This window comes from Haliotis rubra, unplaced genomic scaffold (genome assembly GCF_003918875.1).
Source record: "Haliotis rubra isolate DU_JTF1 unplaced genomic scaffold, ASM391887v1 Scf1336, whole genome shotgun sequence".
NCBI lineage: Eukaryota > Metazoa > Mollusca > Gastropoda > Lepetellida > Haliotidae > Haliotis > Haliotis rubra.
The window spans coordinates 174,160-186,548 of record NW_025765266.1 but is presented as its reverse complement, the minus strand read 5'-3'; the positions used below and the strand labels follow the sequence as shown (position 1 = coordinate 186,548).

Sequence of the window (12,389 nt, the reverse complement as noted above, 5' to 3'; positions counted from 1 at the left end):
AACTTTTCCATACTAAACTTGGACAATTTGGGACTTATTGTGTAACATTCTAACATACTACCTCTATTACCTCATTGCCATAATTACTGTAATATGGCTAACATCACACCATCCAAACCACTTCTTCGGTAAACTGTACTTTGTGAAAAGCCTTTGTGCTAGACAGTAAACATCACTTCTTTCCAATCACTACATCCACTTAATGCAGACAGAGTGCCATAAGTGGTGACATAATAGAGCTAGTATTCTTTGAATTATACTTAACTATTGTTCGCTAATTCCTTTGAATACAAAATGTCTGTTACATCAGTCAGAATACTCCAGAGTGTTTGGTGGGGTCTAACATTTAGTAATCTGGGACAGCTTGTTTGTGTATGAAATTCTCCCTTCTCTAGTAATATCTCAATAGTCCAGTGGTCATCTGCCAAAGGAATTCCCGCCAAATCAACAATCTCCATGTCTGCATATGGTGGTATAAGTGCAACTTGTATCCTGTTCAAACAACCTTGAGTGTCAAATTGTTAGTTTGGAGTTGTCCCTATTAAATTTTGGGGCTGCTCTGAAGTTGAAATCTGGTACATGATGATAATATTAATAATGCCAGAAGACAAAGCCAAATGGACAACCCTGTCCCTTTCATTACCTAGTCCTTCTGCCATGCATGCTTTCTAGAGGACTAGGTAGATGCCTTCTCTAAAGATTCCGTGTTCAAAGATCAAAGATAATGATGTATCACTTCTAATGATGCTTAGAATGATGAAGTACATGACTAAAGACATAGATGTAATCTGTAAATCATGATGTTGTAGTGCAGCAGTTTGCTTGATAGAGAATACATCAAGTACACATATGTGGGTCCCAGACTGTTATGGTAGTTCTGTGGCCCTGGAGGGGTAGATATGGATTCCATGCTCTAAAATGTGTTACCAGATCTTACATCTGTATATCCAGATCAGAATAAACATATTTTCTATTTGCCTTTTGAAAGTTAGAAATAAATTTAGTGTTTTAAACAAATAAAACATATGAGAGTGTAGATTGATAAAAATCAGGTGTTGCAGCTCGCACACCCATGAAAGAAGTGACATTTCCCACACAAATGCTTCTGCACAAAGTACAGGTACCTACCTCGGATAGCTGACAGGATAAAGTGGTCATCTGATGAAAATGTTTTGGATTTTTTTCATGTGATTTTAGCAGGGTATAAATAGCTATGATATCATACTGGAAGGATAGTTAAAGAGATTATTGTATTTTGATAAAGAAATAGGAGATTGGATGTAATGCAACAGTATATAATTTAACATTATGTATGGTAATATAAATGTAACCTTTGTTTACAAATTAACCTTTGCATAAGATGAAAGCAAATGATTTTAACTTCTGTTACAGAAAGTTATAACGTGTAATAAACAGTTCTTCTCCAACAACTAACAAACAAGGATGAATCAAAGTATACTTACGGTAGAACACAATGGTTCCTTCTCTTGTCAGACTTTGTCTGATGGCATCTATGTCATCCTGTGGCATTGTGGGAAGGAACATGTTCTGTGGGAAAGTGAACAATCACTGCTACACAGGTCTTTATGATAATGAGCAATACATCAATGGTGTTAACCGTTCTATGGCATACCAATAAATATATGGAAATAAATCAAACTGTACTACAAGTAGGGGAAATATATATGGAATAAATATCAGTATTTCCTTTATACCAATCACTAAGTCAACTTGACAAAGTAAAAGGGCTTCACTCTTACCATCATTTTGTGTGGTGCCAGAATGAGGTCTGTGAGAGGTTTGATGAAGTTTGTCACCTTGTTGAAGTGAGTTAGAGTGACATATGCATGGACTAGAAGACACATCACACTCTGGTCTCTCATGTTGTGACCTCGTCGAACAGTCAAACAGGATCCTGGACCACCAAGCTGATTTCTCAGCAACCTCATGGCTATGTCCTATCACCATACAAAATAAATAAATAATCTCATTAGTGTTTATCATTATTTCATATTTCAAATTTGACATTAATTGTTTATAAACTTTAGAGGTATACCATCATATATATTAAAGGATAAACCACAAGTGATGTCAATTTATCAATGATGAGAAAATAACTTTTATATCAAACTTTTTATAATGACACTTCATGGCTTACCTTTTGAGTAACCTTTTCTTTTGTTGTTTCAATAAATGTTGCAATGCCTTCCACAGATTGTTCCTGCAACATTAATGATTAATATTGATATGGCAGAAAACACCTACAGCTTGTTCAGCTTGGCCTGATCAAGTGAATACTAGTGCATTGCATGACCCGTGTCACAACTGGTTGGGTCTATTATTGTGAAGGGTGCACCTTTGTCAGTTGATTGTCAACATTTCTGAACAGCCAAGACAAGGTTGCCGTTTGACATCTCAAGCGTCAAGAAATGCGTCAGCAATGTCCTAACTTTCTTTAAAAAGAAGCTACAGATGGTTTAATGTTTCCGAGGAGCACCTTTAGAATACAGCACCACAACTTCTCGTTAAGACAATCTCTGCGTAGAGTCACATGTCATTAAGACAAGCAACCAGTTTGGAAGAACCTGTGGGGCCTTGAACCAGCGTCCTTAGGATTGTTAGCTCGACAGCTAACCAACTGAGCCTACGTCCACACTGTTGCACAATGTGCAAATTTATCGAGGAGTCATTCCTGTGATGTCGCTGGAAATGAATGGAAGAGTCAAATGGAGTCACGGACAATTACGAAGGTTGCAGGTAGGCGTGATGTCTTGTTATTTTAATCTATGGACAATTGGCGAATGGACCCGATGCCATTTGGCACACTTTCGTCCCATTCCATAATTTACAAGATAAGCGTGTGGTATGAAATGAGCAGATATGCCTCCATCTGAAAAGGGTTTGTTGGCGTTAAGCGTCAGTCATCAATATCCCCCATAATGGCAAAATACTCTTCATGATTATGTCTCACGAGTTATGATATATGTCAAATATTTAGGTGTGTATATAGAAAAGTGGAAGGAGAGTATTGAAAGGTTCTTAAAGTTCTGTTCCAGAAAGGAGCACTATCACCAATTTCAGTCTATGTCAAACTTGTTGCAATGGAAAGCGCCAACAATATTTTATTCAGAATTCCAAAACTACCAAAAGGCACCAGTACATCACCAGATGTACGTACATATAAGTTTGGTGAAGAAACGATGAGCGGTTTTAGAGTTCTGCTCGAGGAAAAGAGCACTACCACTAATTTCAGTTTAGTCAAACTTATTTGCCATGGAAATGCCAAAATATTTTATTCAGAAATCCAAAACTACCAAAGGCATCAGTAGACAACCAGCTCTAAGTGCTGAGTTTGGTGAAAAATATTAAAGCGGTTTTAGAGTTAGGTTCGGAAAAGACAAATGTGCAAGGATGCTGCGCCTTGCATACGGACAGAGTCCATTTTAATACCCCAGCAAAACATGTAGCGGGGGATAAAAATACATGTGAACTAGTCTTGTGAAAAATTATTGCACTTTTTATTAGAGCTGCTTCAGAAACAAACACTACCATCATTTCTAGTCTAAATATGTTGAGATGGAAACTTGTGAAATAGCTTTTTTTGGTGTAAAATCCCAAACTCCTACGACAGACATATGTCCACACAGAGTCCATTTTAAATGCCCAGCACTTGTCATGGGGATAGGGGTGTAACAATGGTTGACATGAGTCTCATCATGGCAAAAGTGAATTAAGTTGAGTAAAATAACATGTTATATTACAGAAACTGAAAATACTACACAAAACTTATGCCTAATTTTGTCCTCAGAAAGATGTTAGAAATGTTCACATTAATATTTTAAGTCAGTTGGCAGTGATACAGTTCAGAGGAAAACATCACCAGCCTGTGTTATATCCTACCTGTGTTTGAGGGTTGATGTTCCTCATGAGTCACCTCCTGTGTATGGCCAGGAGGAACAACATCTCGTTGTCCTGTAATGTCAGTCATACATTGCTAATTATATCAGAGGTACAGATAAGCTGCGTATCTGCGTAAAGTGCATAAATATTTATGTGAAAACTCAATTAAATTACTAAGTCTATTGTGTACAAATGCGGCTTGAATATTTGTAAATACTCCATAAATGTTATCTTACATGCGTACACAAATGTCAAATCTTTGCTTAGCGTACCGGTGGATTAGATAGAATAACTGAGGTATATTGAGAGATTCAATTTCAGGACATGAACTTTTAGCAACTTGCAGTCTTTCTTATCGTTTCTCATATTACAGATCAAATTTAAATAACAAACACTAATATTTAAACTTTATTATGTTTTTAAAATTAATGGAAAATGGCAAAATACCCAATCGAGGTGAGTACAATTTATTTGGTTACTCAAAGGAAAATTTGGATACCCAATTGCGAAGAAGAAAAGGAATTACATAACTCAATGACCCAAAAGTTATCTGTAGCTCTGTATATGCATCTATCCTGAAGTAATCATGTGTACTTATCTTTCTTGGAGGAGAGAGACATCATTGCAAAAGCCAAAACACAGGTCAAATGTAATTTTATTCTAAATACACAATAGCAATGCATATAAAGTAAAGATCTATGCAGCACTATTGTGGCAAATAAGTAAGTCATAAGTTGGCTTTTGTGCATACACATCCAAAGCCAGTCACCACTAAAACTTTCAATGCTCCAGAACATCTAAAATTAGTCTAAACATTTCAAATTTGAGTAGAATTAACCAAATTAATGATAAGCAAAAGTATATTTCTATGGTGTTGTTATCTTTCACTTGGAGGTTGGAAACAGTTAATAAGCTTATTAAAAGATATGGTTTGAGGTCGACCTTGAATACAAAATGAGATCAATTTTTAGTTCAGCCATGTTCCAAAGGAAATCAGTGAGAAAAAGGCAACATTTAGGACAGAGTTATACTCAGGAAATATATACAGTACAGATAGACATTATGATTGCAAACACAATTACCTTGACCAGTTGTTTCAGGTGCTTGATGTCTTCACCCAGAAGAGTCCTGGCCAAAGTTTCTCTTATCTTTTGGTATTCAAGACAGACAACATACCGATCAGGACACTCCTTTACCTGCAATTATGAAATACTGCATTCAAACATTGAAATCAAAACCTTTAATCATTGACTTTGTACTAAGTTAAATTGCTTTTTTCTTACTTGTACATAGATATTCATTAAAATCTCCAAAACTTAACCAAACCTGAAGAGGGTTTTCAATTCTTCGAAGGAGTCGTCCTTGGGGTACATATTATGCATTTTCCAGGCTGAAAATGTCCTGTGACAGTTGTATCAATGTTTTGAATAAAAATATTGTACAATAAATAAAACTTTTAAAATTATTATCGGCCCCCACCTCGTGGAGTTACCTCCCGTTAGCATGCGCACCAACTGGGTAAGCACACCAGGCCCGTATCATCATTCCTTCTGCTGAATAAATCCAGTGAACAGAATTGCGGGAGGCGGGGAGGGAGGCCCTACCCAGGACGACTCTCTTGAAGAATTGAAAACCTCTTCAGGTTTGGTTAATTCTTCTTCATAGAGATCGTCCTTGGGGTACATAATATGCATAAACACAGACTCCCAGAGACCCGGAGGCCAGGGAGGAGGGAATTCTGTCCAAGCACATACAAATAGCTATCGATTAATTAAATAATGTAACAGGCGCCATAATCACTCACCTGTCAAATGTCCCAGTTTAGCTTCCGCGAGAGGCATTATGGGAGGGGAACTGACAGGGAGAAATTGCACTCAAAGGCGACCTTCCGCAGGTTAGCATAAGAATCGCACATTAGTGGTGTGAAATGTAAACAAAACCCCACCCACCTTGTGTCGATTAGAGAGCACCATAGGGGGAATGTAAAACGCTCACTACCGACCTATATACTCCGTGAGAGGATCGAAATGAGGTTAAGCGCCCAGCAGCCGGATATGCCAATAAAAACACAGTACTGAACAGCAGCGTCAACAAAACCAATGAACCAAGACTCACTTTCGGTCAGGGTGGCAGGACACTGTCCACTGGAGAGAACAGAACGGCCAAAGCTGCGCACGATTATGGGAATGTGTATCGAGCTGATAGTGCCCGAATCGCTCGCGTGCTAGGCGGCTCCAAATAAGCGGCAGAGCAGATCTCTTCAATGTTGAGTGCGATGCAAAAGCTTTTGATGCGGCTACTGCCTGACCGAGTGAGCCTTCAACCCCTCAGGGGAGGCTTGCCCTTAGCCTGATCACGCCAGCACAAATAGTGAAACTAGCCAGCGGAGACAAAGTCTGCTTGCTCGCCCGGCACACCAGCCTTCCGCCCCGTAACAACAAAACAGCTGGGTACCCGTGCGGATTCCTGTGTTTGTTTGATATAGACCTTGAGAGTCTTACGGACATCCACTGGGTGAGTGCTTTCGTTGCGAGGTCCCGATGTGGAAGGCTGGGTAGAGTGGGAAGTTCGATAGGAGCTGTCACATGGAAAGCGTGATCGACCCTCGAGGCGGTAAAAAGTATCCGGGAGGCCGAATACTGACCACGATCAGTGTGAAACACAGTCAGCGTCGGGTCGGACTGACATAGCATGTAAATCGCCCGACCCTCGCCCAGATGTTACACGCCACCAGAAATACAGCCTTCCAAGTTAACAACTGAATGGAAATAGCCAATAGGTGTGAGAAAGTGGGACGGACAGCCAATCGAGCACAATTGACAAATCCAAAGGTGGGCTGGTTAAGCCTGACAGCAGGTCGAACCCGATCCGCGCCAGCTAAAAGAGCTGTCACGAGAGGTGCTGCCCCAGAAGGCACCATCGACAGGGGTGTGAAAAGTGGAAATAGCGGTGGAGTAGCCACGAGATGGTCGAAGCATGCCAGGCCTTCTTCCAAAGCGGGCTTGCAAAACTCCAATACTCAGACTAAATCCGCCAGAAAAGGATCTGCAATCCCCTATCTGAACACCGGGCGCGCATAAGCGGGACCACCTATCCTCATACTGAACATTTGTCGAATCCCGCCTCGAAGCCAGAATTGTGTCTGCAACTGCTGCGGGAATTCCGTGCTTCAAGGCTAGACCTGACAGAGAGCCAAGCCACCCACTGGAATCTTTGGATTGGGGTGGGGCTCCATTCTGAGTGAGAATGTCCAGTTGCAAAGGTAATAGAACAGGAGGCTGAGCCAGAAACCTGAGAATTACGAAACCAGCTCTGTGACGGCCAAAGCGGTGCCAGTAGCACAAGCAGCCGAGCTGGCTGGGTGGACAGCTAGCTAATGAAAGGACCACGGGGAATGAGTGGTAACGGCGGAGGCGCCCAGAGCACTTTGTCCGTCCAATCCAGCAGGAAGGCGTCGGCAGCCAAGCGCCCTCGGGTCGGTGATGCCGAGCAAAACACGGTGTCTGATTAAGTCCCCGGGGGCGCAAACAGATCCACCTGGAGCGACCATTACAACAGGGGAGATAACTCCGAATATCTGCCCGGTCGAAGCATCCACTCGTGCGGGGCCAGGATCCAGCGAGAGAGGCGTCTGCTCGCCACGTTCTCCAGCCCGGGGAGATAAACAGGGAGTACCTGACAATCGCTGGTCGCACCAGAGGAGAAAGTCCCATGTCTCCCGGAGGAGGCCTTTCGGGACACCCGTATGCCTTGCTTCAGGATGTGACGACATGGCCGCCTGGTTGTCCAACTGAAGATGAACCACCTGGCCCTGGACATGCTCTCGGGCTTCGAAAACAAACCGCGCAGCTCTCAGTTCCAACACGTTGATGTGAAGGTGGGCCCGGCTTTGGACCAGAGTCCGGACACCGACAGACTGCCCAGAACACCCCAGCCCGTGAGGGGCGCGAGATCGGTCTGAACTGTAAGAGCTGGCGTCGGGGATTTCCAAGGGGACTCCCCCTGGTGAGATTTCCCCGACATTGGTCCACCACTGAAGGTGAGGTGACAACCACCGGGAACTGTGAGACTCGGCTCAGGTCCTACAAGTGAGCCCACAGACTTCGCCAAAGCTTGCTGTATAGAGGCATCCTTTACAGCGCCCGCCACACTACAGAGATCGCCGCCCGCCATATGGCCCAGTAGACAGAGCCAAGTCTGTGCTGGTGCCTGGGGCTGGGAGAGGAGCGAAGACACCATCACCCGTACTCTGGTGACCCGGTCGGGCGACAAGGAAACAAGAGCCTTGTGTGTTTTGAACCTAAGCCCGAGAAAAACCAAGTCCTGGGTGGGTACCAGGTCGGATTTCTTGAGGTTGATGATCCACCCCAGTGAGAACTAGAATGTCTATCACTGTGTGAGTAGAATCTAGGCTCGCTGGCTGTGAGCAACCAGTCGCCGAGGTAAGGGTAACAACCCCTTCCTTGCGGCCGGCGAGGTAGGTAGCGGGACTAACATGAGCTTGGTGAACACCCTGGGGGCAGTGGATATGCGAAGGGGAGCACCATGAATTGGTAACTCATCCCGCCGTGAAGAGAACCGAAGGTACTGCTTGAACGATGGATGTATAGGCACATGTAGATCGCATCCTTTAGGTCGATTGGCGTGGAGCCAATCGCCGAGGCTGAACAGAGGAGATCACCGGCGCAGTGTCCTCCATCTTGAAGGATGGAACCTCTAGCATGCGATTCAACCCCTTGAGGTTGAGAATGGACGGCACGGTACCAGCGTCTTTCTTCGAACGAGGAAGCACACGTGGAGTAAAATCCTGCCTGTTCCTCGCCCGGTGGAATGCGCTCGATGGCGGACTTGTCCAGCAAAGCCTGGACTTAATCAAAGCAGGTATGTCCGCCAGAGGCGGCGTATGCGGTGAAGTCGGGCGGACCTCCTTCCCACAGTGGTAAATGGCCGACACTGGCGGTGGACAGCACCAAGTGTTGTTTGTAGCCTTCTCCCCTCCGGCAGGAATAGAGAGGCGGCCTCCAACTGGGGCGTGCTGGGTAAGAAGCGTGAGTGGTCCCAGGTAGCGGAGCTCACTGGGAGGGACACTGCGGTTTGGTCTACAGCCTGATGGGTTAACGGGAGGTCGGGCAGACCTCCCAGCCACCGGGAGCTGGGAGCCAGTTGAAGAGGACTGCTCTTTGCCCTACCGCCCTGGCGGAACAATTCCTCCGCCCTACCCCTGCCCTAGCGGCTGAAGCCAGCCAGCAGACTCGGGGTGTAGGCTGCACCCGGCGGAGGAAGTCCCGGGAGCCCGGGAGCTTCGAGGCGAGAAGCCGGCGGGTGCTCCAACAAGGCCTGCCAGAGTCCTTGAAGGAGGTAGCTGCAGCGGCAGCCTCCCCGTATGACCTGCTGGGCCCCAGGAAACAGCGTCGCTCCCAGGCGGTAGGGAAGGACCAGCAAGGTCTGCTGTGTAGCTGCTGAGTACTGAGGCGTCGACAGCCACAGCTTGCATCCCCATGACTGCGCACATCATCACCGTCGAGCCGACGAGGCAAAGGAGTGTAGCCGCCCAGTGTGCCTGGACTTGGATAATTGAAGGAGCAGAGCGACATGGCGAAAGGCGTCTCCAGCGTGCCCTCCGCCTCCAGGGCCGACCTCTGTATCGAGAAGAGGTAGGCCTCATGGACCACTACCGCACCCACTGCATAGCATTCCGGCAGACCTCCTCGTGAGGTCCGCACGCATGCCGCAGGGGGAGCCAGCGAGAGCAAAAGGTGGTGTCAAATGCCCTTGCCTGGCAGCCAGAGCTGCTCTGGAGGAAAGCGAGCCTCCCCACAGCGACCCGAAGTGAAAACACATTCGCCGACCATTGGTACCCCAGCTGGTACCTCCGGACAAGCTCCGGCAAGTCAGAAGCGGAGGCGAGACCCAGACAGGAGGGATCGACCACGCCCTGCACCAAGGGCCAGGGGAGGGACACACGGTTTGGTCTACAGCCTGATGGAGTTAGCAGGGAGGTCGGGGCAGAGCCTCCCAGCGCCCAAAAGGCTGGGAGCAAGTCAAGAGGGCCGCACCATGGATGGCAGAATCACGCAGGACGCAGCGTCCTGTGTAGACTGCGAGGGCAAAGCGCCTGCGCCTGGCAGAGGCGGAACTCCCAGTCGAGTCAGCGGCTGGCAGGCACCACGGCCTGGGGAAGGAACTTCGGCAATGCGTTGCCCGGACCTCCCGTAAAGCCGGCGAAAAGCGGAAGGCACCTTCCTGCTCCTCAACCTCCCAGTGTCCATGGACTCGTCGCCTGAGCCGAGTCGAGGAAAGAAGGACCCGAACCCGACCCAGTGGGCTAGCCTAGCACTAGGCACAGAGGAGAGGGAAGAACAGACAGAAGCCGCAGCGTCAGCACCTGCCATCACGCAGACGAACCCCGGTCCGAGGAGGCTGGAGGCAGACCAGGCAGAACTGGTGCCTCCGGCTCTCTCATGGGGGCGGGGCGGCGCGAGGACGGAACCCCAGGAATCCTCAGCGGACCCTGCGCCAGCTCCGAGGAGGGGACTGGGGCGAAGCCTCCCCTCCTCGGGGGCAGCCGAGGCGTCTGGACCCGAAGCCAGAGGCAGCGGATCGACAGACCCCTCAGGCCGAGGGATCGAGCCAGGAGTCGGCCGATCCCACCTCCCCAGACTCTCTCAAGCCCCTGCTCCGAGTGGCGAACTCTGGCGGAGACCTCCCAACCCGACTTCGTGAACAAGGGACTTCACGAGTCCATGTGCTGCTGAAATAACTGAGTAATCAGAGACATATCAAATCCGCTACTAGGAGCAGGTGAAGCTGACTGATCTGTGACTTTCTGCCTTTACTTCTAGGCTTTTGCTTTTCGGCCAGGGGGACCTGGGTCAATTTCCCTCCGCCCCCGCATCTCCCTATAGAATAGGAAGTCGGCCACCCGTCCTCTCTTCTGGGCCGGGGAGAAACCCATACAGATCTCACAAGTTTCCGATATATGGTCCGGTTTTCTCAAGGCACCACGATACACTTATCATGGCGGTCGGCCGGGGGATACTTGCCCGCAGACCGAACATGAAAGAAAACGCCTTGAAAGCACGCAAGCATGTAGCTAACAGCGGACCAGCAGCATAAACACATGTAGAAAAACATTGAAAATACGTGAATGCTAACGACCCATCGGAAGAAATAGTTGGTTCAATACGCAATATTAAAACCCGTGGAGCGTAAACTTCCACGCCATGGAAGAGCAACATGTGCGAACCACGGGGAAAGTTAGCGTAAAATAGTAATACAAAGTCACAATTATGAAACAACCCGACCCGCCAAAGCTTTACTGTTCCTTATCAAGGACAAAATAAAGACCATACATACAGGTGGTGGCGTCTCAGACATTATTCTCTTTAGTTCAGAAGAGTACAGCTGCTGCTTTCGACACATACACGTCTTTACAAGGCAGTGACAGCAGAAGGAATGATGATACGGGCCTAGGTGCTTACCCGGTTGGTGCGCATGCGCGTGGAGTAACTCCCGCGAGATGGGGGCCATATAATAAATAAAAGTTTTATTTATTGTACAATATTTTATTCAAAACATTGATACAACTGTCACAGGACATTTTTCAGCTTGGAAAATGCATAATATGTACCTCAAGGACGATCTCTATGAAGAAGAATGCAGATTACTGAAGATTGAGCAATTTCAACTGTATACATGCACATACCATATTTACAAAATGACATGCACCAAAAGTATCACAATTATTTGAAATTGAAAGTCATTTGTAAGTTGCAGAATTTCTGCACTCAATCAAGCAATAGTTTTTGAGGTATAAGATACATGGCTGCTATATGTCTGAATCTGAATACTCAATTTTTATATATTTTACATGACATAATATGTAGTTTTAGACTAACTGAATTTGGATTAAAAGACTGGTGGAAGATCATCATTATCTGGAAACCAGTCTTTAGGCTACTATGACTAACCACCACACTGAGTAATTTGAATGGTTATAAATTTTGATATTACTTGTGTCCAAATCCATCCATATTTCATTGATTTATGGAAATGGAATATTGAGCCAGTAATATGTATAATAAGCTGAGCTGTGACTTATATGTTAACAGATTCAAGAGGCTATCAACCTAAATGCATATTTACTCATTACTACATCTTTCAGGCAATTGAAGATGTAGGGCGTAAAAAATATGGTCATTGCTGCCATCCTGAAAAGACTGAGTGACTGAGTTTAGTTTCGCCGCTTTTAGCAATATTCCAGCAATATCCGCGGTGGGGGACACCAGAAATGGAAACCCAACACATTGTGCCCATGTGGGGGAATCGAACCGCAGGTCTTGGCAGCGAGCCACCCTGAAAAAGAACAGCGTTAAATTATAAATACAATTTTAAAGTAAGCATTCACCTGATCTGTAACATCCAGTGCCAACCATGGCACCTTGCCAGTATCACAGATAGCATGGTAGCTATCAGTCCGAACTCCCGAC

The 12,389-nt window shown here is 46.1% G+C and overlaps 1 protein-coding gene across 1 annotated transcript in view; it reads right to left on the bottom strand.

Moving 5' to 3' along the window:
* The window catches only part of LOC124267763 (E3 ubiquitin-protein ligase rnf213-beta-like), a 14,376-nt gene extending 1,987 nt beyond the window's left edge, over window positions 1–12,389 (bottom strand). The window contains exons 1-6 of the mRNA XM_046702752.1: window positions 12,308–12,389; window positions 4,983–5,096; window positions 3,901–3,972; window positions 2,159–2,221; window positions 1,761–1,958; window positions 1,464–1,548 (exon numbers count right to left, since the gene is read on the bottom strand). Coding sequence (XP_046558708.1) covers window positions 1,464–1,548; window positions 1,761–1,958; window positions 2,159–2,221; window positions 3,901–3,927 — 373 coding nt within the window. The 5' untranslated portion in view covers window positions 3,928–3,972; window positions 4,983–5,096; window positions 12,308–12,389. The remainder of the gene's footprint in view (window positions 1–1,463; window positions 1,549–1,760; window positions 1,959–2,158; window positions 2,222–3,900; window positions 3,973–4,982; window positions 5,097–12,307) is intronic.